This window comes from Osmia lignaria, chromosome 11, assembly GCF_051020975.1.
Source record: "Osmia lignaria lignaria isolate PbOS001 chromosome 11, iyOsmLign1, whole genome shotgun sequence".
In the NCBI taxonomy this organism is placed as follows: domain Eukaryota; kingdom Metazoa; phylum Arthropoda; class Insecta; order Hymenoptera; family Megachilidae; genus Osmia; species Osmia lignaria.
The window spans coordinates 8,112,550-8,140,496 of record NC_135042.1 but is presented as its reverse complement, the minus strand read 5'-3'; the positions used below and the strand labels follow the sequence as shown (position 1 = coordinate 8,140,496).

Genomic DNA, 27,947 nt, shown 5'->3' with positions numbered 1-27,947 from the left:
TGATCCTTTTTCTAAAAATATAAGAAATATAATACAAAGTATTTCACTGATTTTATTTTCAAAATTTTTATAATTTTTCATAGTCCGAATACTTTTTGTTTCGAATAGAATTATAGTCTATTATGTAAGAAATGCATTACATTTTCTACTCTTTTAGGAAAAGGCAACTGTATACGTTACTCTATATGAATATTTATATGTAAAAAAAAATATCCTATAAAAATAATACACTTTAAAAACTGTTACAGCGTTGATCCCTGTTTATGTTTCCTCTATACTGTTAAAGGTTATCCATTGCTTTGAAATTCTATTCGAAAAGCGAAGCTTCGACACCTCCCACTCATCCATTTATCCTCCCATTTATCCTGTTCGTTGTCCAACGCTTAATAAGCGACCGGTATCAGTGTCTTTTGAAATTCTGAACAATAGAACATTGTCATACATTCGACTGTTGGACATAACAGTACAAAGAATATAGGTGGCAATTAAATTTAAAAATGGGTTTCATATTGGATATTTTTTTGTTGAAGCGTCGAGAATGGTTCAATGGAACGGCTTATCACTGACGTATGTATGGTTTTTTTGTTTTGTTCTAATGCTTCAATTATAATTTCACAATAGGTACAATATTGGACTTCGTTTTGCTTTTTAAAAATGTTAAGAATAGTTCCAATTTTTATTTTATGTTTTTAAATTTAATTTATCTTCATTATGGTACTTCATCAATCACCATGTTCACCTGAATTGACCCGTACTTTAAATTGAAATTATAAATCATTTATTTCGATAATATTTCTACCTCTCAAAATTTGTATGATCTACATAAACTCTGTATCAATTTTCAGACAGTTTATTACGAATAAAAATAATTTGGGCGGGTCGTAATGAAACTCGACCAGACTGTGTATATTATTACAATATGTGATTATACCAGTCTGCACGATAAAAACGAACAACGTTATCGTTCATGAGTTTTTATCAAATTCCCATTAATCCTGTTGCACCCTCGGGGGGTGGTTCTAAATGGTGGTTGAGGGGGTTAAAATGCGACGCGCTACCGATCTATAATATTTATGGTTGGTGAACCCCATAAACGGCAACCCACTCGCTTTACTATCGCATTCCTTCGCGTAAATTCTCTTTGAGCTTTTTCAAAGTCTAAGAACAGGCCAATATCGTTGCTCCCTATATCCGAGATAATTGCAGCAGTTGCTGCAGCTTTTATGGCGGATTTACCCGTAACATTAATGATCCAAGCGTTTCGACGCCACGATATTGAACATCTTTATCGATACCACCTCTGCGATGTTAATACGGATTACCCTGTTTTACGGTTTAGGCAAACGTTTGCATAATACTTAGGCAACATCCGGTTTACTAGCAAAACAAAACATGCCAGTTTGAGACCGTGATTTATATCGGAACAATGAATTATTGAATTTCAATCAAAGATTGTCTAGCGGTGAAAACATGCCGAGATATAATAGAAATTTACGGCTGTGCAATCAGAATGCAGCGACAATGGGTGAATGCCAATTGTGGATTCGTGTATACCTACTACAAATCGAATATCTGCAATTTTATTCATTTACCTGTTTCGTTTTATTGTGTATCGATACGGTATTGGATAAATTGATAATCAGTTAATTGAATTTGATGTGTTACATGAAATAATCAAAATTTTCTTGTACAATATTTTAACAATAAATAATGTTAGTGAAATTAAAAGTTACAAGTTGTAATTTTTGACCTCTGTTTCACAATTACTGTAATATAAAAACGAAGAAAAGTAAATTATTTGATAGATTAGTGTCAGATGTTAAAGATTCATTAAAATTGTACTAGGATATTAACCCTTGAACGGCGGACCATGCAGAGAGCCTCAAGTTTAATTTCATTTAGTATTTCATATAACATACCTTCATTTTCTAAATTTTATTTTACATTTAACTATGGTACAAAACATATCCTTGTATATGTTTTGTAAGTTTCGGTCTCGATTGATCCAGACTGCACTATTCAAGGATTAATGTTGCAGATTTATAACGACCCATGTCCATCCAGTAAGCAAACAGTCAAGATGAGGAGAGTTGGTCCATCGAGTGGAATATGAAGCAGGAACCATGATAAATATTACATGCTATACGACGACTGTTTATTTAAGCGTGGGTTATTTGCAGAAATGCTATAAACAGAGATGACACGTCGATCCGGAAGAAAATCATCCCTGTCACAGACATTTCATTTTAACTTTAACGCATACAGGGCGTCCCTAAAGTAACCATTTCGAGGATAGTTAGCTAACAAGGCGTCGCAACAAAGTTGGAAAACGAATGAAAAACGATGACGCACCCACTCGACGTCTAGTCCTCTCTCGAGATGCAAATGGACCGGAAAGCGCAATGTTCCGCGTCTGAACGCGCATCGTTAGGCACTCCTTTAACTCGTGAAAGTCCTCGACCTAGCCGTCGTCCTACCTGTTTGAGCTGTGACTCTAAAACATCGAGTCTGCGTGAGCCTCTATTCACGAACAACGGAGGAATGGAGCCGGTTACGCAGACCGGCGCGTATCGTTAAGGCGATTCGCTTAAAAACCATGCACGGTTGAATGCTCCTTTAAGGATGCCTCGCAACGCCGGCTAAACTGTTGTCCGACAGCTAGGGTGGAGGAGGAGGAGGAAACGTGTACGTGTGGCAAAGGGGTGCCTGTCCAAGTGTGTAAATGCAGGGTCGTGTGGCACCGTTGCAAAGACTATGTCGGTGTTACCTGTCCATAGAGACGTAGCTAAGTTTAATGCTTTAACGATGGTTGTGCTAAAGAAGCAAGCTTTACCGGCATACACAGACCTCTTGGGTCTATCTAACCCTAAGGTACTTGCCTCGGTTCATGGATTGCTGCTTTTCAATTTTTTGGATAGGAATTTAGGTTATTGTTTATGATCGTCGAGTAGCGACGATTAGTAGCGAAAGGGTTGAAACGTATAAGAGCATCAACCATTTTAAGTAGAGTTAATTAACAATAAGTCGGTGCAATTTCCGGAATCGATTCGGTTCCAGTTGCTCGTTTATCTCTTCTCGCGATGCGTTTACAGGACAGAATTGCACTCGATGGCACATTAGGGTATTGAACGCGCCGGCTGTGCAACCACGCCGAGTATTGCACGACTAATGTGTCACACTTGCATTGTTTCACTTTGCGGATGCAGTTACTCCTATATTCACTTACATGCTCGTGCACATGGTTAATAGTCGAAGTCTCCATAATATTTCTTTGATTTTTCTGCTGATACTTTACAAGATTTTTTTAATTTACAATACTTAATTAGTTCCTTTATTTTGAATTTATAATTATTTCATTGAAACCAGTAGGATAATTATGTCTTAAGTAAATATGACCAGAAAGCATCAAAGAAATTACTTTACATATTCTTTGAGGGTGTTTGTTTAATTTTGTACTGTCAAGGTTCGAATAAAGTACTTTGTTAAAAAAATGTTTTATCATCACGCTACCTCACACATATCGAAAATCCTTCGTACTCTATTTATCAGCAAAGCCGAAAATTGAAGATCATACAGTTTGACATACCTTTTCGAAGATGCGCGTAGGGGTCGCCGACATCATTATCGTGATAGATCACAGAATGTAACGTGTCATTTATCTGGTGTGGTGGAAAGTAATAATGCGCCCTTTCCACGTACCACGCGCCACTGCGGGGTGAAATGATTTTACCATGGAAAACACCGTCGCTGATGCTTCCAAACACATGGCTGCCAGGCTCACCTGAAAAATAAACAGAATCCATGTTAAAAGGGGTTAATTTCTTATGCAAATACCATATAAAATATTCTTTAACCACCCAGTTACACTGTTCTTGAAATGAAGAATAAAAGAAGAACAGAAATTTACTTCCTCTGCTACATTATTGTTCATTTTCGCGTTTACAACTGTGGAAACAATCTAACCAGCGGGAAGTGTTATCAACTGCCAGATGGAATTCTGTCGCTCGCAAAACTTTTCCTGTTACCTGTGATTCTATTTTGTAGCCGTCGAAGTATGTAGCAACGAAAAAAACATTCCATTCTTTGGTAGTAGGGCAATCAATTAAAACGTCATTTCTTAGGTAGGAAATTTATTGATATCGCGAAGAGATTTATGTTCATTTAAAACTTCTTTTTCGAAGAAATCACTTTTAATACTGGAACTATGATTAACGTGTATCTGTTTCTATTGAAAATTAGATTTTTATTTTAGGAAAAGTAAATTCCAATTAACTCGCAACAGTAAATGGAATGGAAAATTAAAAAAATTTATAGTAAATTTAATCTTGATTGAAAATTATTAAATATTGTAAACGATGAATTAAGAATACTGAGTCTTGATTTGAATTATTAGAATTGTTGAACACATCATTATGATATTACTGACATATTTCATTTCCAATTAATTAGCTGATTTTCTCATTTACATAATTCATATATATTTCGTAGTTTAAACACTGTAAATGTAAATTCATTTGTAATATGATTAAAGTTTTGACGTCACTTTTCATTAGAATTTACAAAATGGAGAATTACCAAGCATAAATTACCTTTAATACATTAATATCACTGTAAATATTTATACAGGTGTGCCAAAATATCAAATGCAGAAATTATGATTACAACTTAAATTAATTTTTTATATTAATTGTCTTCTGTAATCAAGAGCACTCATATGTCTAATACCTTTTTAAATATTAAACATGGCACAGTTTTTATCAAAAACCCACAAACACCCTCAGTCCCTATTATTCTCCACCCTTTCATAATAAAAAAAGTCATTCTTCCAGTAAGTTGTTTTTTTTTTTTTTCGATTCAAGAATTCAAACAAGAGGTGGGACATTTTCCCTTTGCTCCAGAGGGAACAGATAGACGTAACTGGGTCGTTGAAGAGGTCGCAAGTATAAAAGTGAAAGATAAACCGTTCCAACAGCCAACTGAGTCAATCCATAATTTAAAATGTTCTCCTTCGCGCGAACTCCTGTGAATTATTAGACTGGAAATAAAGGTCTCACCCGGTATCTAACGTGACACGCACTTTTGCGTGCCACACCTGGTTATCGCGTGGAACGTGGGAGTAGATATACTGGCTTTACTGTGGAACGGTACCAGTTCGGTATTTTAGAATAGATGGTGTACCATAATGGGTGAGCATAATTCAAAATGATGGTACTTTAAATATTTTTAATTCGACGGTTAATGGCGACTCCCATGCCTAGGAAGAGGGAAGGACGTTGTGCCATAACGTTTCAATGTTAATGATGGGGCACGCGATATCGAGTGATCGGATTTTTAACGTTGACAATCGATCACGCGATACCGAGTGAGTGGCATGTTAAAAAATTTGCTAATTAATTTTTTATTTCGGAAAATAGTATCAATCCACCATTAAAACTATGTCCACGTATTATGGTACCTCCTATATAACAATGGCTGTTAAAGAAATCCTGATTTACACCGAAAGAATCTCACAACGGTGCTTTTAACCATTTTCCACGTAGCTTCATGTTTTACAAGCAGGTACAGTTATTTCTTTCCTCATTTCAATGGGTTTATTGTCTTCGATGCGGTATACGTCGATAAATAAATAAATAAAATTTCATTCATGAATTTATTCTAATATTTCCATAAGTCATTGTGTGGTTATTGGTAGAACGCTTGTTGGTTACGTACAGTAGGATAAAAGATATATCTACGGTTGTGGTAGCAAGAACACAAACTTTCGAGCTCAATTCTCCTCATACAGAAAGCTTAGCATAGATGGAGCGATGTATAAAACGGTATATTCTCGAGTAAGCTGCCGAAAGAGGATAACATTTCTGCCTGAGCATTTCCTCGAGGTATACAAGTGGAAAAGTAACGAACAATGATCTCGATTGGTATGAAGGTTTTTTGAATAAAATTTCCCTCGAACAATAGAGCTCTATGAGCACGAATAAATTGTGAAATCTATGATCGTATACAGCAGGTTTCAAAAGTATTCTCTCACCCTTTGAAACAGAATAATTTTATGAAAAAATGACATGTTAGTTTTGAACAGAATTAATTATAAATTCCTTTTGATATAAGCTACATTTACGTTTAATCATACATGCATTTTATTTAATGAGACTGAAAAGGACAGTGTAATGAGATTTATATAACCGGCTTCAAAGGCCGGAAGACTAATTTGATTTTTAAAATTTTCAGAATAACATTTGTACAAAGTAAAAATGTTGCTCTTGTTCAATCTAATTTCCTTAAAGAAAAAAGAGAACGCTTTAACACGCTTAGTCCTCTGATGGAGTAAGCACGGTTTAAAAGTGTCCCTCCATGACTTGCTTTAATATCCTGATTGCAACTTTTAAAATATTCTCCTTTCTACAAACGATTTTTAATGCTTGGAAATAAGAATTTTCACCTCTTTGTACGTTTCTACTGTAACTTTCATTTAATTTTACGCAGAATTGGATTGCATAACGCTGTTCAATTTTCTCTTACATTTTCATGACGTTCATAGTAAACATGGAGACTTTATAATAATTAAAAATACACCAAGAGAAATGAATTTAATTAAAATATGTTCGAAAAAATACCAAGAATACTATACTAATTTGTTCCAGAATTTTGCAATACTTTTATGTCATCAAATCATAGAAGTCCATCATTTGATAAATACGAAGAATAAACTCACCAACTAAGTGGCCCTGATAAATTTGCGATGTGTCAAGGTCCTCCGTTTGTCCGGAAGGACCCTCGATGATTAAGTTATTACTAAATGTGGCCAAATCCCTCTTCAGCCGAATATGAAAGTCCCTTCCGTGCGAGCGAAACTTCAGAGTCACGGAGTTGTCGCGGGTAACCGACCTCTTGGCCCTCAGGTGACCTCTGTGGACCTCTTCGGTGGGATAAGAGAGTGGTTCGTAGTGGCGGATATATTCGTTCAATCGACGAGCTGTAACAGAAAAAAATAAAGGTCATTTTAAAATGAAAAATCAACAAATTCTAAGCAGATTAGCAATTAAATTTTGCAATCATTCCTTAGAAAATTATTTATTACAATTTCACAAATAATAATTTTCAGTCAAAGTATTATATACCATTTGAATTAATAATTGTTATATCTTTCCATGATAGAATTTGGAAGAAATTAAAAAACAGATCTGCTTGACCAAGCGTTTGATACAATTTTTCAGAATAATTTTTCTCGAGATCAAATGAGAGTTTCCTAGGAAATATAGATAGATAGAAAACTGACGATATTAATTTAAAAAAAAATTACCCCCTCAAAGGATGCTCACCCTGAGCTGGACCCCGGCTAGGTACATGGAGCAATGGGTAAACCCATGGGTAAAGTCGGGAACCAGGGACATCCCCATTTTCCCCAGAGAAACCTAATTTGATTGCGAGTGTACACGTTCTACATATATAGATTTCATTATCCGTCCATTTGCAACTTTCTTCATTACGCAACGTTGCATTCGTCATAGATTTCAAGTTCTCCAAGCTAGTTAGCGTGGCGGATCTTCCGGCTGTTTCGAGGCTAGTTACTCGTTTCCTTCGGGACTACTCAAGAGTTATGCATCCATTATCGCAAAACTCGAGAGTCACGCAATTTCGTGTCGCTACTTTCTATTTTCTCGTTAACCGCAAACCTAGTAAACAACGCGATTCAATCGTTAGGAAAGCGAGCGAAAAACCATCAAACGAGTAAGAAAAACATTTTATTTCGTCGCGCTAGGAGGTCGAAGAAATTCGTTGGAAAGTTTGCAATCGAAGTTAAATTCCCCGGGTATTTTTGCTCAACTTGCTTCCGAATCCACTGTCGTGTTAACGAGATAAAGTGTTCCTCCGCGACCAACCTGGCAACAATTTCCTCAGACTGATATCGCTCGTAATTTTCGGCGACACTACATGAATTTATATTAGCCAGCTTTTCTTCGCGATTCCGGAGCGACAAAAGGACGCGGTTCCACCGTGTAAATGCCACCTATGCACCGTTTACAGAATTTATGGACCCCCGGGGAGACACGCGAACTTATCGGCCCTCTGTTACAGAATTTTGAATCCCTAATTCCAGACGCTGTTACAGCGCCGCGATAACGTTTCTTGCTCGCTGGAAACAAAGGAAAGATTTATTTTTTTGAATATCTGCTGCATTAATTTGTCGGATTTTCGAAATAACTGCATCATGTAAGATATTAGTAATTTTTTATGGGGAATTTGAAAAATCAATGGGAAACTTTAGAAAATTATTAATAACCCTTTTATGATCTAATCCTGAATATTCATGAAACATGAAAAATAAATCTTTGTTCTCATGCACTATGAAAATACATATTTGCATAAACATCAGTGGTTCCCCTTCGAATATTCAAGATTAAAAGCAAACACAAAAGTTTCGCGCCAGAACGATATTTCAGATTAAAAAATAAATAAACACGGTTCTGAGAAAGGCAGAGATATCCGTGGAAATTTTTTTCAAATCTCTGCGCTTCGCTGATCCTCGCTTCGAGCTATATCCCTCGTTAAAACAAAACGCACCAACTGTATAATTTCCCGTTTCAGCACACGAACCCTTTCATTCTTCCACGCTTAGATTACCGGTCTCCTCTGTGGTTCTTTTTTCTTTTTTTAATTTTTTTAAATATTTCCTCTTGTCGAATCCTTGGAAATAATTTTCATTATTTTAACAAATGATTTTGAAGTTTTAATGAATAACGAGAAATAGCGTCGGGTAACGGAGAATGATTGTACGGCAACGAAGGGGAAAAAAGGGACGAAAGCAATATTCTGAAAGCACTGAGAAACGTAGAACGATGGGATTGAGAAACATGAAATGGCCGGCGCGCCTTCCAATTTTCCGACGAACGTTTTCCTCTCTGAACGCTGCTTTCCTGAACGAAATCGTAAGCACGTTGAAGACAGGTGGATTGTACGACACTGTAACGGTGGCAGAATAAAAAAAAAAAAAAAAAAAGGATTCGAGAACGTTAAAACGAAACGGTGGTGAAATGTTTTATCCAGATGAAACTTTTAATTCAGAGTGACTGAATTCGTAATTTACTTATTGTTGAAGGGTACATCCTAAAATTGTTTATTCAAAATTATAAGAGGTATTTCTCTGAGGAACGATATTCATCTTGCAATTTAAATGAAAATTCGAAAATAAAATCATGTAAGCAAAAAGATGGAATTTTTAATTTATTGTTAGAGAATGCACCTTTTTCATTTAAAATTATTAGAAAATTTAATACTTCCTATACAAATCACTAGTGAAAAGAATTACAATATCTCAACAAGAAATTTATAAATTAAGAACCAGAATAATTAAATGGTATTAGTAAAACAAAAATTACAATTAAACATAATTAGCTCTTTTAATTTCGTGATCTTTAAAATTGTTAAATTTCAAAGAAGGAGCTCCAATTTACAGCATTTCAATTAAAAATTCCCATGAACTACTAAATAATGAATATTTTTATTAAAAGCAAGTCGATCTTATTATTTATTCCATGAATACGTTTTATGATTTATGAACTCCCAACAATGCACTTTTATACTTTCAATTCATTTTTATGGAGAGGCTCTTTTATGGAAGAGAGTGTACCTAATAATTCATTCCAGTCAAAATATTAGACGGATTTCCGAGGGAATCCGCGGACATGGTCGACGTAAAATGGCATAAGATTACGGTCATATCGGTTTGCGAAATGGGATTCGCGCTCAAGGTGACGAAAGAGCGTAGGTAAAGTGGGTCAGCATCGATGTCACTGTGCTCTGTGTAACATAGTGGTGGGCGTAAATGGGCCAACACGATATGTTACCTTAAAATTAGCGGAATCGTGTAATCCGACCAGGGAAATTTCCCTTTCCCGTAATTCTGGGATAGCATACAGTTTCAATAGCATAATAGTTTCCCGCTGCCGAATATCAGTTGGAGCTGTCCTATCAAATTTTCAAGCCGTTTGAATTACAGTTCAAAAGGTCGCAGCCAACGAGGATCGTGTTCCTCTACTCTGACTCTTCATACTTCAACGAATCTCTAGTTCACAAATGGTACCAAAAACATCCTTTCTGTAGAGTTTGGTCAGATCAATTCTATTTGACGTTTCATCTAGTTTTGAAAGGATCTTTTTCCTTGAGGTTTTTGATCCTGAAGAATCTCCACCCAAGGATGTCGTCCTTTTCAAATGTACAAAATAATGCGGTTTTTCTGGGGGCTAATTTAAAATAATGGAACTTTTCATGATAATCATTTGTCTTATTTCTATTTTCATCTATAATTAATTTTAGAGTACTTAATTGCTCGAATTCCCATTGCTTTCAAATGAAACATATAACATACTAATAATTAAAAATTATAAAAAGAGATCCATGTTTTAAACACTCTGTAATAATATCTAAATTTTAGTATTTTAATTAATTTAATTACTGCTATAAAAATCTATTGACAGACTTTTAATTGATATTGACGTAAATGTGGATCGGTCCCTCTAAAATTCTAATTATCAAATATTAAAATGAATATGCAATTAATATACAAATATTTAAAAATAACCCGACAACTCGTGACAATGATAGCGCAAAAAAGGTTGGTCGATTTTATCGCAAAGCGAACAATTCGTCGTCCCAATTATTTCGTTATCGAATTCGCTAAAGATTCGAAGAGAGGGCAGTTACGCGACATCCGGTCGAATTGCGTCTGGAATCGATCTATCGGCTAGGGTTTACGCCCCCTTCTGTCCGGATAGGTACCGGTTTCCGGTAGCTGGTTCTATCCACAGGAAACATCGCGGTTGTGAGGGACGTAACTCGTCACGGACCGATGGATCCCTCGTTGTATGGTTTATGAGCACATACGATGGACACATGCTACCCGTCGCGATCAATCTCACCTGCGCAAAAATGCGGAGAAAAAAGAGACGGAGAGAGGAGATTATGGGAAAACGAATCGGGCATGGGAGTTATCAGGGAAACGAAACACCGAGGCCAAGAGGAATAACGTAATCGGTTATGCGTCAGTTTCGTTTTGCATTTATCATCGGGAAATGGAACTTTTTCACGTTCTCCATCGAACGATCCGTATTTCTACCTTGTATTTATTTTTCACCTCCGTGGAAACGTTAACGGATCGATAAGAGTATTTTTATGGAAGAAATTGATTTTATGTTTTAAAAATACGATCTCGTACTTCGCGAAGCTTGCGTCTTCCGTCTTCTCTTTCGCCAGAAGTTAACGTTGATATTTACTGAAGCTCACCCAAGGGAACCATGGATTCAGCATGCCGGTTCGACAGTGAATATAGAGTTGACTCCGTATACGTTCGATCAGTCCCATGAGAATGGACACGAACGACTTTTCCTCTTTATATCCCCAGGTAAGACGCGTTGTTCTCTGATCTACGCGGTGATTCGTAGTGATTAAGGATTTTGTCTGCGCGAAATGAACAACTGTCCCTGAGTTCGTGGAATTAGCGTCATCAGGACTTTGCCACGGCCATTATCCGATAAGAAGGTCTGAGATAAAAGCCAGAAAGTTGCAAACAATTTGTACGATGCACTTAAACGCACACTCGTGGAAAACGCTGCTCGTTTTAACGTTGAAACGACAGTTTCAAGGGAAACAACAGAAACAGTCTTGTTACTTGGAAATGGTAAATGGTATGTATTTAGCGAGAAATAGCTGCCGTCAAATGTACTTTCTTTCATTTCATAGATGAGTGTAATGTCTCGGTAACTGCATAGGTTATTTAGGATAATTGTTGGAATTGAGTAACTATGAATAGAGTAATTATGGATCGATGGAGGGTCAATTTCTAAGATGCATTCTGAGTGCAGTAGTGAAAGTCAACGATTACCGAGACCTAAGTTTCTTAACCTTTAGATGACGAACCATGGAGAGAGTCTCAATTTTAATTCAATACCGTATTTCATATTTTTTCAAGACTAGTGCAATCTTAGAATGAAAAATAGCACAGTGGAAATTTTTTAAGCAGAGTGAATACTCGTTTAGGTAACAACTTGATAGACGAGGTTAATTTTCATAGTGGGTGGTTGGGATTTGGTAATCACCACCTCCGCGTGGAAACATAATTTTCTAAAGATTTTTCAGAGGGAACTCTTCGGGAAACGATGTCGAGCTAAGTGCAGCTATAAAATGGTTTCACGATTATCGAATTGATTCAATATGGAAACCGATAGGAAAATGTGCTTCCTGTCGGTTCGTTTAAGAGAGAGCTTTTTAATGCTCGTGTCGCCGGTAAATTATTAATATCGATTTGGTAAGCAGCACGAGTTAGCCAGGGTAGACGATAACAGCGACGGAGGAGGAATCAATTGACCCAATTCCACGTGGCGGGCTACCAGCATTATCTAATTTAACTATTTAGGCGGCCAACACTCGTACGTTTCCCTTGATGAACGATGCACGGAATAATACCTTCGCGCGAACGAAACTCGAGAGTCGATATTTAATTTCTGCTAGACCTCTTCCTCCCTGCGAAGCCATTTATAAAATGAAGGCAGAGGAAAATTGAGGGTGCGATATCGGTTTTAGCATGGCAGCCTGGATGTGTGCGGTCTCGTAATCCGTAAGAGCTTTCGTTTTGCCGATCGATTTTGACAAAAGCTCACGGTATTAGGTCGTGTTATGATGGAAACTAGCTCAGAAGTTTTAAATAAAATTAAGTCTCTTTTTTCCCCTTTTCATTTTATTTTCCTACGATGAGATAGTAATTGTGAAAATAGCACTTGTGGAATATTCATTTGGAGCTCCACTGTGCAGAGGAATATCACGGAACACGAAGAAAATTACAATGGAAAAGATGTGCTTTTCTTGTTCTTATTTTAATTTCAAGAGAGACATACGATGTAATCCTTAATGGAGAAGAGCAGAAGTTAAGCTTGATGCAGATGAACGCATGTTGTTAGGCACGAAGTGTGGAATTTGATTAAAGGGTTTAATTAAATTAGTTTAGAAGCACCGGATTAACATTAGTTGGCTAATTAATGTTACGGCCAGCTGATTCGGGGAAATTACCCTTTTTATGTAATTAATCACTGTACAATCTATCAACTATCTCTGATTAATTTTGAATTAACAGACTCTTTAATAACCACGGCAACCGTGTTTCTTCGCAAATATCGAGATATTATTGTCTTCGACGATGGTAATTTATGGTCTGCTTGAAACGAACGGTTGAAAAGAAGAAAGCTGCCGACATTTCTGACAGAACAATTTTGTTCAAGAGGAAGAAAGGTAATGCAATTTCATCGACTGTGTTTTCCTTTTCTACTCTGACTATGGAAATGAAATGGATGTCTTAAATGTAGAATAAAAATAAAAATACTCTTCTGTTGCTTTTAAAATTAAAAAAATGCGATGACAATAATTTCTATAATATTTCTACCTTTCCTTTTTAAATAAAAATCTGAATTACCTAATTTTAAAAGAATACTTTGATAAGGATTATCGATATCTCACTTTTGCTTGCCACTTTCAATCCATCGCTATCTTGCGCTTTATTTTTTCCCATTTAAACGTTGTTATCTTGGATTCAATAGAGAGCAACGTCCGTTTACAACTTGATACGGTATCGTTCAGGTGACAGCCGACCCACTCGTCTGTTCTTTCGTGACAAGTCGAAATGTTCAGCATAGAAAGTGCATAGAACGAGAAACAAAAGAGACAGATCTCTTGTTGCAAGTGACATGTAACTTGTACCCGTTGTATTTTCTGGTTCCACTAAATTTTCGAGCGAACGATACAGTCGCAGATAAACATAAAAGAAAATTTATTAAATTTACTACCGCATTCAATTCTATTTTTATTTAATCCTCAAATTTATCAACCTTGATAAATATCATGAGGCGACGAGATGAAAATTACAGCAAAAGTTGGCGTTTAATCAAAACATTCCAGCAAGAAGCATTTCCATTTCCTCAATTTTTCCTCCGCAAACAATGCTTGAATTTTCTTTTCTCATTTCCGCAACATTCAACCAATTGCATCCCAACGTTTCACCATTTATTAACTGAGACAGCCACGATTCGCGAGCAGCAACGAAAAGAAGGGGTACACTTCCGGCTCGAAACAAATTTACATCAGTCCCGTGCACCGTAATAAACATAATAAGATATACGAGGGTCCTTCGATGATTTACCGTCCGTTACGTACGTAACTCGTGTAGTTACTTGCCGACCTTGCAGTCAAAGTGACGCGAATTGCGTGCACGATTTATCGTCCTAGAATCGAGCGTGCGAATGGGTACACGAATGGACGCTTCGAGACGCTGGTTAAGGTAACACACCTCGCACTGAACGTTCAAACTATTTTATTATACGAGATTGTTCGAAAAGAGTATCCACATTTCAATCTATTATAGCTGACATCGATGCAAAAGAAGGATTCTTATTTAAATGAACAGAGAGACATGCAGTTACTTATGAAAATTTTCTAATCCTTACATCTCAGATTGTTAAAAAATAAAATACACACATTTTAAAAATAATATTGCAACTATATCAAGATGTGAATTTTGAGAAGGGGTCAAAGAAAAAAGATCCAGCAATGTATAATTAACAAAAGAAAAAAAAAATTAATTTTGAATGCAATTACTATAATATTAATTGTGTAAAATAGTAATTTGGAACCTTAAATTTGAAAATTAACTATTAATTGATATAACAATTAACTCTCTAATTAGAGATCCATTAAGTACTAAAGATTCACGAATTTTTATAAAATAAATTTTATTATTAAGTAAACAGGAAGTATATTTGATGTTCTACTTATTTTTAATTGAGCGATTCCTTGAGTTATTTCCGGAGCTATCCCCTTCGAACGAGGGTTGTAGGTCGTAAATTAAGCCTGCACCCTTCTGTGACCAAGATCCATAAATTTAAGTTAAAACAAACTCCAGGTGATTGATATATTGAGCAAAAACATTGTCTTTAATTTTGCCAAAGATATTATCATTTAAAATACGATAATTGCAAATATCGTTAATAAATATAATTTCCCCATCGAGTGATATTTTTATCGAACATCTTCCGCTCTAAACCTTATGTTTTCGTGTTCAAAGACATCATACTTGGTCGCATAATCAGTAAATTTATCTTCCTTCAGGTTTCTACCTGGCGCACGCGAAGCTACTCTAAATCTTATTAGTTCTAAGAAATTCTCTAAGGTCTTCAACGCTCAGACATCTTGTGCCACGGTGTGTCTAGAGTAGAAGAGATCGAAGAGTCTTTACGTAATGCTCGTGTCTCGAAACTATACGATTAAGAGCTTAAATACTCGAAATAGTTGTAGCAAAAGCGTCAATCTTATCAGCAACGCTAGAACGATTACAAAGCACAGTGCTCGCGTAGATTTACGTTAAAGCGTTTTAAATAATGTATCCTGCTTCAACCTGATTAAAATGTAAAATTAACTAATTTTTATGAAGATTTACCGAGTTTCAAATCAACACACTGAAAACCAAGTTTTCAATTTTCTATTTGTTATCTTAAATCATTAGTATGATAGCAAACTTTCCCAGGAAAAATTTGGTGATGTACCCCCTCCCCTAGCAATCTCTCATAAAATAAAAACTAACAACGAAGTTTTATTTCACAAAACAGAAATCAAGCATATCAACATTGAATCTATGTTATTTATTCCTCGCATTCTCTTAACGAAACTCTTCAAACAATTAAACGTCCATCCACTCAGACAATGGCTACCAAAGATAATAAACACTGCATTCTTAATACATGAAAAATACACTTTACGTTTCAAGACACATCAGGATGTTAATAACATAAATTAAGTCTCAAACAAGCCTCTTGCCATGCATGATTCATAGTTGTTTTCACTCGTTAGGCGGCAGGTGTTTTAACGATTGCAGGCCGACACGAATCGTTTGTTCACGTATCGCATAAATTTGTAAAGAATAGCAGGAACGAGAAAATGAAAACTATGTACACGTCGAACGAGAGATAAATGTTGCTATTTATCATCCCTGACGATACGAGTCAAACTTCGTTCGAAGAAAAATGTCTTTCACACAGCGCGTAATAGAATCGTCGTTCGATCTAGGCGAAACGATTAAATCTATCGAGTGACGCGGATGTGAAACGGGTTATAACTGTCCGATCGAGTTGACGCATTCATCACGATGCACATCAGTCATTGGTGACCACGTGAATACGCGAATACATCGATTACATTCGCGTGCACATTATCGGACACGACGTTTGATGTTAATCTGGTGTTACATCTTCTAGCAGATTTCGAGATTATGCGAATAGAATTCAGTTAATCGAGAATAATTGTTAAATAAAATAGCATTCGTTCCAATACTATAGTTCAGTTGTAAAAATCATTTTTACAACTCAAAGACACAATATTGAAAGAACGAAAATTTCGATCAAACCTGAAACATCGCGTGCCCATACATTCATCGTTGAACTGCTATCTTTTAAATACAGTGTGTATTTATGTTGCGTGTTTTTCGTTGAGTTCACCGTGTGTGGTGTCATCGAAAGACACGTGTTCCACGTGTAATCCGGAAGAACGTGTGACACGGGTGAAGCTTTGATCGCAATATACGTGATCCTCTTTAGAGGCCTCTTGAATCGTGCAACAGAAACGTTAGGGAATTTCTAAAGGGTTTACCCAACGGATACACTCGCTGACGGATACTGTCTCAATACCGTGCTTTCAACGTCGGATTATCGTCGAGTCTTTGCTAATCGAACCGAGCGACGACTTTCAACAAGGCTAGCGCGATTTTGTATCCGGATTTATTGACGAAAACACTTCAAACGAGTTATCAAACTCTCGTATAGAATATAAATGTAACGCATAACCTTTGAATGAATGGATTTGTAAAGTTAAAACTTTTATTTTTCAACTTTTCTCGCTGAATACTATCAGAATATCTACAAAAGTCTCTAAAAAAGTCAATAATTTTATGTGTCCCAAATAAAAATTCAACCTACTTTTATGTTACCAAATTAGAAATTCGATTTTCAAGGAAATTTTTCAAAATCTGATTTTCAGAAAAATATCTGGAATCAAATTTTATTTATAATATAAAAAAAACTATTTGCAAATATCAAGATAGTTTCGAACCTACTTGCAACAAAGTTGAAATTCATCCCTAATTACCTGTTAACCATTTTCCTGGTCACGAAACAATGAGATCAGTTACGAGCATAGAAAGAACAAAGAACGGTTTAATTATGCTTCTAAAAGTCTCGTCGGTGATTCGTTTTATCACGAGCTTTTAATCACAGATAAAACACGAGGTGGAAGAAACCATGCAAGCGGTTGGTGGTCATGGTTCCCAGTGACCTCTGTTGCCCGGTAAATACGCTGACCATTCTGTCAATTAAATTAATTAAAGTCCGACGTCTACGTGGAAGTTTCCCCTCGATTGCGAGAGAAAATTTCGTGGACCGTTTTACTTCTGTTTCTCGGTTCATCCTTTCTTTGCCCGTACCCAACCGGCTTCCTTCCTCCACTTTAGACTTCCTGCGCCTTATGAATGCAGCTTTAGCTTGCCTCGTAGAAAAAGTACTTAAAACTTTTACGGTTTGGCATCCCCTTTCTACGACAGTAATTGAAAAGCCTAGCGGGAACAACCGGCCACGTTAAAAAATTAAATTTGTTTTCTCTTTTTTTTTCGGCGCGTACAAAGCCCATCAAACGATAATTATTATTTTAATAAACGCTTCTTCTCTCATCTTGAATATAGGATTTTTATATTTGTGGTAAAATATTTGAAGAATTTTAATATAATTATTTGCTAATTTGTCAATTATTAAGACTACAAGTAATTGCATTAATATTTAATTTTAAAATTTTATATCTATTTTGTTTTAATTCCTATCAGGATTATAGATTAGGTTTATATATGTACCATCTATGGAAAAATAAATAAAGCGTAACTTAGTGTTAGTTTCGAAATGGAAAAAGCTGACGTAAAGTAAAGTCTGGTTCGTTTTCACGTCGTTGCTGAGTGACGATCGATCCGGGAAATCTGTCGGGGAATACGAAACGGTGTCCCATAAATAGGGAAACGACGTCGACGCCATTTCTTGTAGGGGATACGGGACAAGATGCGAACCTTTACGATGCCACGACTGAAATACGATGAAGAGGAAGACAAAAGAGTGGAAAGGTCGAGGAAGCGGAGGCGGCAACATTTCAACCAGCGATGCGAGACGCGAAAGAACGGCAAACAACAAATTTTCTACGTCTTTCTTCGTTTTTCCGCTCTACTTCCTACGTCGTCGATAAATATCGCGCGCCGTGCCACTTCCGGCGCACACGGCTACGATAAACAGAAACGAAAATTCGACCGTTCTATAGCTACTGGTATCCAACCGATTGAATTTTCAATTATTGATGAACAGCACCGAAATATGAAGCATAGAAACGAATTTCCTTCTACTTCTTGGATAAAATCAAAATTTTAATGGGAAAGAATAAGAATAGCTTAACAGATTTTCTGTTATGGGATCCTAGTGATCGACATTTTAAATATAATGCAAATGAATAATTAATAAAAGAAGAAAAAGGTAATGCTTGAGAATTACCAGGTATTATACATAACTAACAGGAGACAGTTTAGAAATTTATGTTAGATATTATTTTAAAATAGCATCTCCATACGAATAAATAATTTGACTATCATTAAAATAATGAATAAATCTCCTTATACATGAAAATATTAAAAATTTCAATAATGCATAATTCTTCGAATCATAATTTTGATGATATTAACACTAATTAGTATTAAAAAGTATAAAATTTAAGCCATAGTCAAGAAGTATTAATAACAGAATAAATATTAAATTAAATTTGTCTGAGTAAACGTTTGCACCTGAGATTAAATATTGCACAATTCAATATATGTCTGAAAAATATGAATAATAAATTAAATATTGCCGAATAATAAATTAAATTACCTAAGTTAACATTTGCAGGTGAATGATGAGATTACCTTCCGTTAAAAAAGTCTACTCTGCTCTGTACTGTACTGTACAGCATTGAGCATGGTCGGCTTGCCGAGTCCCTGGTCCTCTCTGGACTCCCGTCTTTCCCCTTAGGCAGCCGCGAGGGGACTGACGAGGTAAGGGAAGAGCCCCATACAGTAACCCCCCACCACTTACGTATAAACGTTTACGCAGAGAAATTTGAATTGATATTTATACTATCAATCACATTTCTTAATTATATAACATTGAATTTTAGGAAATTTAACAATTTAAAACATATTATTTTTTTTTTCTAAATTACTTTTAATATTAATATCATCAAGATTAAGATTTTGAGAATTCCTACGTTCCCCGTAACGCCATTTTCCCCCCAGGAAAACCGAATTACATTCTTTATCCCTCGTCTGACTAATCGTTGACCTCTACCACTTACTCGAGTTTCATAAAAATCGTTGTTTCGTTAAAGAACGAGCGGTTCGCGTTCTCCCAATGTAAAATGTCATTCTCTCAGTTCAGAAATTTCTTAATTAATGTTCATTGTGCCGACAAGGGGACAAAGTTGAGTTTATTAAGCGCACAAAGGGAATGCCCGATTCCCTCCGTTCAAAATAAATGTCTGTGAAGTTGAAGGTAAGGATCGTCTAAGTAGTAAATAAGGCTCGATTTACTAACACTAGAGAAGCTGCATTGTTCCGGATCCGTGTCTTAAAACAGGATAAGACTCTTAGAAAGGTGGAAAAGTAGCTAAACTTTCTGGAATACCTGAAGCTGGCCATCGAGACGAGCTGATAAAGGAACATAACACCATTTAAGCCTGTTGCTTGGAAACACGAGAACACATCCGCAATTCGAGAACACACGCAAGCTACTAACGAAAGAAAACGCAGAGGTAAAAGTTTTAACGCTATAACAATTAGAGTTAGATCTTTTTCTAATTTTATCAATAGACTGCAGATGACTATGCAAACATATTTTTATAAAATATGTTGTTCTTTACATAGATCTATATCAAAAAAAGATGCTTGCAATTTAATGTTATTTTTTTTAATAAAAATGAATAATGTTAAGTCTGATAACAATTGGTATAAGGGATCAAACGATGATCGTTGGTGTAACTATGTTAATGATAATTGTGCTAATGTTAATTAGAAACCATGTACGACAATAGTATTTTACATAAAGTACCAAGAACTTGCTTCAATTGTTTTTCTAATTGTTTTCTGTTACCTCAAGGATTCAGGAAAATTGCAATTTGTACGTTGCCAAAGCAAGAGATTATTTGTATTTCCGTATTTGCATAATTTATTCGAAGGCAACGTTGAATGCACGAAATACCAAGTTCTAGGACTGCGTGAAAGACATTAAGAAGGAATTTACCGCTAGTTCGAGCTCTTTAAGCTTTCCTAAAGTCAAGTTTCGCGAACCGCTTTACAGAAAAGCCGACGTTGCATCCTATTTTCCGAGTTTCGAAGCGGTTGCCTTTCGTTTTTCCTCGGTTGCACACTGAATCCGTGGAATAACAAGCATCCTAACAATCGATGCTATTAATTTCGTTATCTGTCAGCTTGCAGAAAGTTTGACATTATCGAGCGATGCCAGCAAAGCTGATCCTTTTCTTAAAATATCGACCATGTCAACCATTAAAACTTTATTTTCCAGAAACTATAGCAATAACAACAAATCCTTTTTTAAATTACAATGGAATAATAATAAAATAATGTTAGTAGAAGAAAAATGGTAAAAGTTGGGGCTGCAGAGTTAACACATTGATTGTCACAGTAGAAAAGGCCATATGTAGTCGGACATACAGAAATTGTAATTAAGGATATAATTGGCCAATTTTAACTTTTTTTTACTAATTATCAATTTGTACAGAAATTTTAAAAATGAAAATAATATAAAATGAAAAATGAAATTAAAACATGGATTCTCTTCATGGTCCGCACTCCGGAGATTAAATAAAAACAATTGCTTTATCTTCGAGTAGGAACACGGTTCATTTCTAGTCGGTCTATCGAACGACAAATTGAAAAATGCCACGGGCTAGCCTTCTATATCGCCTTTAATTATCTCCGACAGATGGTCGGGCGAGCACCCAGGGACAATAGGAATAATGGCGAAAGAATGAACGATCACCTTTTTCTAATTAAAGCCCGGTCCTCTATGGCCACTTTCAGACAGCCTCGCTATTATTACATTTCCGTGTTCGACTTCCAGAGAGAATCTAATGCAACAAAGAGTACAAAGAGGAAAGATGGCACAATGGGCGGACGAGCGCGAGGGAAATCGGCGGAACACGTGAAAAAGAGGACAAAACGAAAGGAAACAAAAGCAAAGGACACCGAACGTTGTCAGATTGATAAGGAAGATCGATGCAACGACCGCGGATGGAACGGAGATTCGCTTTTTGGAACCGTCGAATATAAATGAACAGTAGAGAAAAAAGAGAGATGGGAAATGGTATACGAGACGCGGAAGCGAAGAAGATCGGTATCTGCTCGTGTTCGTCAGCCACTGCTAGTTTTCGGGGATGAGTTTTAATTTCGACCGGGATCCACCTTCCTTTCGGTGCATTGCCAACTGACTTGATAAACGATGATGCATCGAAATACGAAAACATCCAAGCTAACGAAACTTGAATCACTGACGGGATAACGGAACCATCATCTCACGGTGTGAAATTTTTTGAATAACAATCCTTGCATGACATTTAACCCTTTCATTATTTTTGTCCACTATGAAGATTAGACAATAGAATTAAAAATTCTTAAATTTCTATTTTCAAATGTTTTCACACTCCAGGGGTTGGTAGACCAGTTTGTATGAAGAAATACTTTACGAATTTTTACCATCTTACACAACTCGTGAAAATGGTTCGAAACACATTTCATACATTTCTCTGACCCGTGTCCTGTTTTCAAGCAAAAGAAAACTTTCCACGATGACGGAAAGCCTCTGTTCCAGGACAACGTCCATTTCCGCAAGTTAGCCAGGGTGCTGTTTCCACGATACCGGTGGACGGTCGTAAAGAATTTTATTGTGTCTCGCAGATTGTTAGTACCTTTTACGCCGGTCGTTGCAGCAGGTTCGCTGCCGGAGCGATCCGGAACGGTATTAAAATATGAGGCAACGACCGGCCCAACTGATGCCGATGTTTACGGCAGTAGGTAACCCGGTGAAATATCAGCTCGAATGGTGGTGGCCATTTATCGCGTACCAAATGACGTTCGAGCTTCAGACCCATAAATTGTAACCGGAGCGAAAGCAGGGTTTCTTATTTACCGTGGGCTGAATATCGCTTTAGCGGAATCAGATTTGCGCTGCAATCTCATCCCCTGCCAACGCGTCATAAGAGACACCCCCTCCACCTCGGCCGAGGTGAAAGGGGAGCCTCCGACAGAAGGGTTGAAAGTAGAGAAGCTCGGTGAAGACAGCGACGATATATTAAAGAAGCAGCGCCGAGGAGCGATGATAATTTAAGTGCGCCGGTAATGCATTCGCGTTAAATGTAAAGTGCGGACCGCGTTACGCCGGCGAACAGGAATACATCGAGGAAAAGAGGGGAAAAAAGTAGGACGTTACATCGTAGGGTGCTGGAGAAGATAACGACGTTGTAAATACGATCGACACCTATCGCGCGATCAATTTTATCCAACACAGATTAACCCTTTCATGGCCAGAATATTTTTTTTACAGGAGGATCTTACAATTTTTTTTTCTGAATCTATGCACTATGCACTCTATTTTAGTAGTAAAAGGGTTAACCCATTTGATAATATAACTAAATTGTATTTTTTCTTTTTTAAATTTTCTATTCTATATTTGGAAAATTTCCTTGAATCCTATGATTAGTTTCAATTGAAATTTAAATTGTTTTCATGTAATGCAAAGAGTTAATAAAATTTTACAATTTTTACAGTTTTTCAAATTTTTCTTCACCCTTTCACCCTCATTTACCCTACAGCAACATTTTTATCAACAGTCCACATAAATTCATCTATTTAGGAATGACCATTAGAGTATAATGATCTTATGTCAGCACCCAACATAATTAATAAATCCACGCGGTATCTGCTTAGTATTGTCCCAAATTACTGATCTCCTATTTGAAACCACAAACGAGAGTTTGCACGTTACCACGCGAACTATTCTTGCTAGGAAAATAACCCAGGATTCGGTGTTAGCGTTTGCAAGGTTGGCGATATTGATACTGCTTTCAAACTGGGTTAGTTTACCGTAGTTCTGTGGAGAAGAGGGTGTATCGACGAAGACCATAAACCTTCTCGATGATTCGATCCGATCAATCGTCAGCTATCGATCCGGCAAATTTCCTGTATAAATATTTGCACGCTTATTATGAATTGGTGCCCGGAAAAACGTCAATTGGAATTCCAAATTTCACGTCAATCTTCGCAAACAAGATGCCCGGTATAATTATTCCGAAGCCGATGTTTTGCCGATCGTTGGGTATCGACAGCGTTCGATAAACGCCAACGATAAAGCTGAAAATTCATTTTATCGTTTATATACGAACTGACGTTCCAGTTTAAACGGTTCAGTTAAACGTTGACCGGGTGTACACGCCGAGCGAAACTAAACAAACAAGTTGACAATTGCCTTTAATTGCGGGTTGACATTTTTCAGCAAATAAACAGATTTATCGAGTCATATATTTGATAAATTCACTTTTGCGATTTTCTATATTTTATTTATTTTTCAATGCTAACTTAACCCTATAATTTCTAAACGAACAGTGTAAGATTTAGAAAATGGAAATGATATGAAACACAAAATTAAAATTGAGGCTCTCTCCGTGTTCCGCCATCCGAGGGTTAAAATTTAGCATGCGCAAAACGTGTTATTTTTTAAGTTGAATACTTGCACATTTCTACACACTCAAATTTTTTGCTATCAACTCCAAAAAAGGGTACAACCCGGCACAATTGCGTAACCCATCCCTGCACTCGAATACATGAATTCACAGGTACATACTTAACGAACGAGCCACATAAAAGTGAACAGGTATGCGTGCGCGTTCGAGCAGGTTTATCGTCAGGGTCCTCCGCGTGTTTGGAGCTTCGGGGATGTAATTACGAAGTTGGAGAGATACATGGAGAGAGAAACAGACAGTCTGCTGATAGCCTGTATCTTCTCCCTCTGTATGCCGAGATCGTGCGAACGATCATCGTCGTTTTCAACGAAACGTTCCAGGTATATACACCATTCCGTTCAGAAAAACCGTGCACGGAAATAAAAGAATCCGCGAAAGCATAATATTCAAAAGGCCACGATTTAAAGGTAAGAAAATGAAAACAGAGGTGGAACATTTAATTAAGGACATTTGTGATATTTGTTTCGCTGAAAAAACGATGCATTTTCTTTGCTCCATTGATTCTTCCTTCTTGAATCATATTTCTTTCAAAGGTTTGGTACTTAACACGAGAGCAGCCACGGCAATGAAAGATTTATTCGCCCGCCGTGGGTCCATTCTGTGCTCGGTTTCCCCTTCGACAATTACTGAAAACGTCTAAATGGAAATCGTCCTCTGAGACTCGCTTCGTTCGCGAGCCACTGGTCAGCATCACCGCCAGAGTAGATTGTCTGCGATCAATAATACAGGGTGGTTCAATAGGATCGTTACGGCATTTAACAACACTTTTCGCCCTACGGATACTCAAGGGACACCGAATATTCGGTCATTTATTCCACAACCTGCAGCAGTTTATCGTGCTACTTTTACCAATAAATCTGCTATAAAATTCTCGTGCGGGGAATTAGGGAAATGATTTAAGAGTCAATGAAACCGTAGCGTGAAATGCATTTCACATTGCGTGGAGTTGAAATAGGAACTTTAATCAGATCCGCAAGTGTCAATTCCGTCCATCTGAAAATTTCACTTTTGATCTTTAGTATCTTGTCTACAGTTAATAGTTTCGAGATGGAATTAAAATTTCTGCTCAGGTTACATCGACCGAAATTGTCGTGTAATCCGAAACTATGCAGAGGCTGTTAGGTCGTTTGCATGGTGCTCGGCGACTAGTCCCTGTAACGTGTAGCAGCTTAGGACACAATCGTTAGAGCCACTCTCACCTCGTCTAAGAACCAGTTGCTACGGCTCTGCTGCTTCACCCTCTCCTGATAACATCTCTCATTTATCAGGTCGACGCTGCAACATCGTGCAACGACCGCGTCTTAACGCTCTCCGACCTCCTCAAGCTCCGAGCATCATTTCCGACTTGGCTGCTGGCTGCACCCGACCCACACCCCTTTGTCTCCTCCCTCGACGCGACAACGAGACAAATTTTCACGGCGATCTGAGCGAGACGAAGGACAACGGAAATTTTCGCGACACCAACTACATTCACTTAACGCGTTCCGTTTCGTGGAAGACTTCAGCCTTTCGTTGCCGTTTGCGCGTTTATCGCCGTGAACGACGGACCATGGAGAGAGCCCCAGTTTTAATTTAATTTTATAGCCCCACTGTTCAAAGGTTAAACAATTATCCAACTCAATAACCGAGTGTATGACAAATAAAATAATTTTGTTGATAAAAATAAAATGTATGTTTATAATGAAAATTCTGTCGAATGACAATGTTGAAATTGAAAGAAGTGACACTGCACTGATTGAAAATTTCAATATCGTCCGTACGCACTCCATTTAGAATTCCCGATTGAATTTTCAATACTTCCATCAAGTCCCAACGATTGATTTCGCGCGAGTATCCTGTTCCTTTTTTTTTTTCAATACAGAATTCGATATCAGTGATCTAAATCGAGTTGGATTTTAATTTGACGAACGGCAAAAGTTGAAACAGAGCGTACGGTTAAGTTTCTAGCTGACCGATCGCAACATGGGGAAGGCTGTATCTATGTCGATCATCGATGCACGGCATCGGTGAACATCGAAAATCGAGTTATCGAAAAACCTATATACGTAGATAGGGCAACGGACGGGTTACAGGCTATATTGCCTGAACAGTTATGGCCAGACCAATAAAAGTACATTGTAGATAAGTTGTACGAGGCAGGACGTACCAGCCAAAAGGGGTTGTGGAAGAGAAATTTCGGAGAGAAACAACTCGATTCTACATGAAAGGAGGGTTGGAAGATTCAAAGTGGGTTGGGAATACAATTTCCGAAGGACAGTTTCGAGTACACCTCTGTCGAACCCAGATCCATTTTGTTTACAAAGAATATACTTCTATTTACAAAAATAATCATTGTTACTTTTGAAAATGTATAACTTGTAAAATTCATTTTTAATTTTGAAATCTTTCTATTTTTCGTTTAGGTATACTTCAAGTTTTATTATTTAACCCCTTAATTTAACTTAACAAAATTAAAAATAATGGTAATTTCTTTCAAAATTATTTATATAAAATTTTAAAAAAATTGGAAAATAAGAATAGAATGAACTTTTGAAAATATGTACGGATTGTTATTTATAACCACGATTAACATGAACAAATTCAGAAATATACATATCCCATGGGGTACAACTGTCTCGAAACGGACTGTTCCGTTTCGGTTGTTTTCGTACAGACAGTTGTTTTAGTTGTCGATCGATTGGTTCTTGTTCTAGTCGTTTCTGTTTTCCACCATCCTTCTCCGTTTTTTTTTTGTCGAAAAATCGATCTCACCCCCTGCACGTGACGTACATTCGAAACTACGATAAATTCTTTTACGAGCCTCCCCCAACCATCGCCGCCATTAACTTCCTCGTCTACCTTCGATTACGCCGACATTCCACGCGGATAAAAATCTCGTAGCTGGAGAAGGGGAAAATGCATTTTATCTGTTTTTCTTTTTTTTCTTCTTTTAATTCAAAGTAAAAGTAATATTAATAGCGATTGGAAAATATTAAAAATATGGATATTCAAAATCGATTTCCTTTAAAATAAAATCACCTACCGAAAAAGAAATTTTATTTTTTAACGAGGAATTTTAATTTTATCACTTGCAGCAGGAGGATATAGACGGCAATCTGTGTACATCCTCCACTGCAAATGCATTCTCGTTCGCGAGGAAATTCCAGTCCGCGCCTGAAACGACCCTCTACGGGTTTAGCCAGTGTACCGGAGCCCCACGTTCCAGGAACGTTTTCGTCGACGGTAATATCGATTGGCACAGATTAATCCCTGATCAAAGCGAGCGGACTGTAGCCGGGCCAGTTGTCGAGATTCCTGGATGCCCGAAATTCGAGACTAGTCCCTTTCTAAGACACGACCACCAGGGATTTCTGTGGGATACGATCGGTCAATGCGCATCGAGGGTCCTTTAACGCGCTACGCATCCGATCAACGTTAATTAATCAACCCTTAACATCGATGCTTCCACAGAATATTCCATCGATCTCATGGAAACATTTAATCTTTCATTTACCAGAAAAACTGAACCCACAATGCTACCCTTATGGATAGAAGCAATATTTAACATTATGCAATTTGTATATTTTACTTTAATCTAATGTGCAATAAAAAGGAAAAAACAAAATATATCGTTAAAATATTAATTTTAGAATAGTAACACCACCCTGAGGTTAATTAATTGAGCTGTTCACAGATCAAAGTGATTGAATTTAAAAAAATTTTAAAAACTGACGTTTAACTTTTCATGTTTTAAAAATTTTTCTACTTTTTGATTTTTGGAGTTAATCGATTTTGCAAACGGGCAGCTCAATTTTTAAATTAATTTTAGACAAAATTTTCAAAGAATTATTTAATTAGAATTATTGATCTCTATTGTACCCTGAGCCCTATCAAAATTTTCAAAGATCTACATCTAATTAACTTCAATTATAAAATAAAAATCATTGAAAATGCACAATCTAGATTACCAAAATGATAATACGAGTAACTATAAATAATAAACCACTTGCTCGAAAGCCTATCCACCATCATAATCCCCATTTCCCTAGCAGCAGGTACGAACTTAC

At 36.8% G+C, this 27,947-nt stretch overlaps 1 protein-coding gene across 5 annotated transcripts in view; it reads right to left on the bottom strand.

Annotated features, from left to right (window-relative positions):
• kuz (zinc-dependent metalloprotease kuz) overlaps positions 1-27,947 on the bottom strand; it is a 90,527-nt gene that overhangs the window by 7,738 nt on the left and 54,842 nt on the right. For all 5 annotated transcript variants that reach the window (XM_034323985.2, XM_034323986.2, XM_034323987.2 and 2 more), the window contains 2 exons: positions 6,713-6,973; positions 3,587-3,781 (listed from right to left, as the gene is read on the bottom strand). In XM_034323985.2, coding sequence (XP_034179876.1) covers positions 3,587-3,781; positions 6,713-6,973 — 456 coding nt within the window. The remainder of the gene's footprint in view (positions 1-3,586; positions 3,782-6,712; positions 6,974-27,947) is intronic.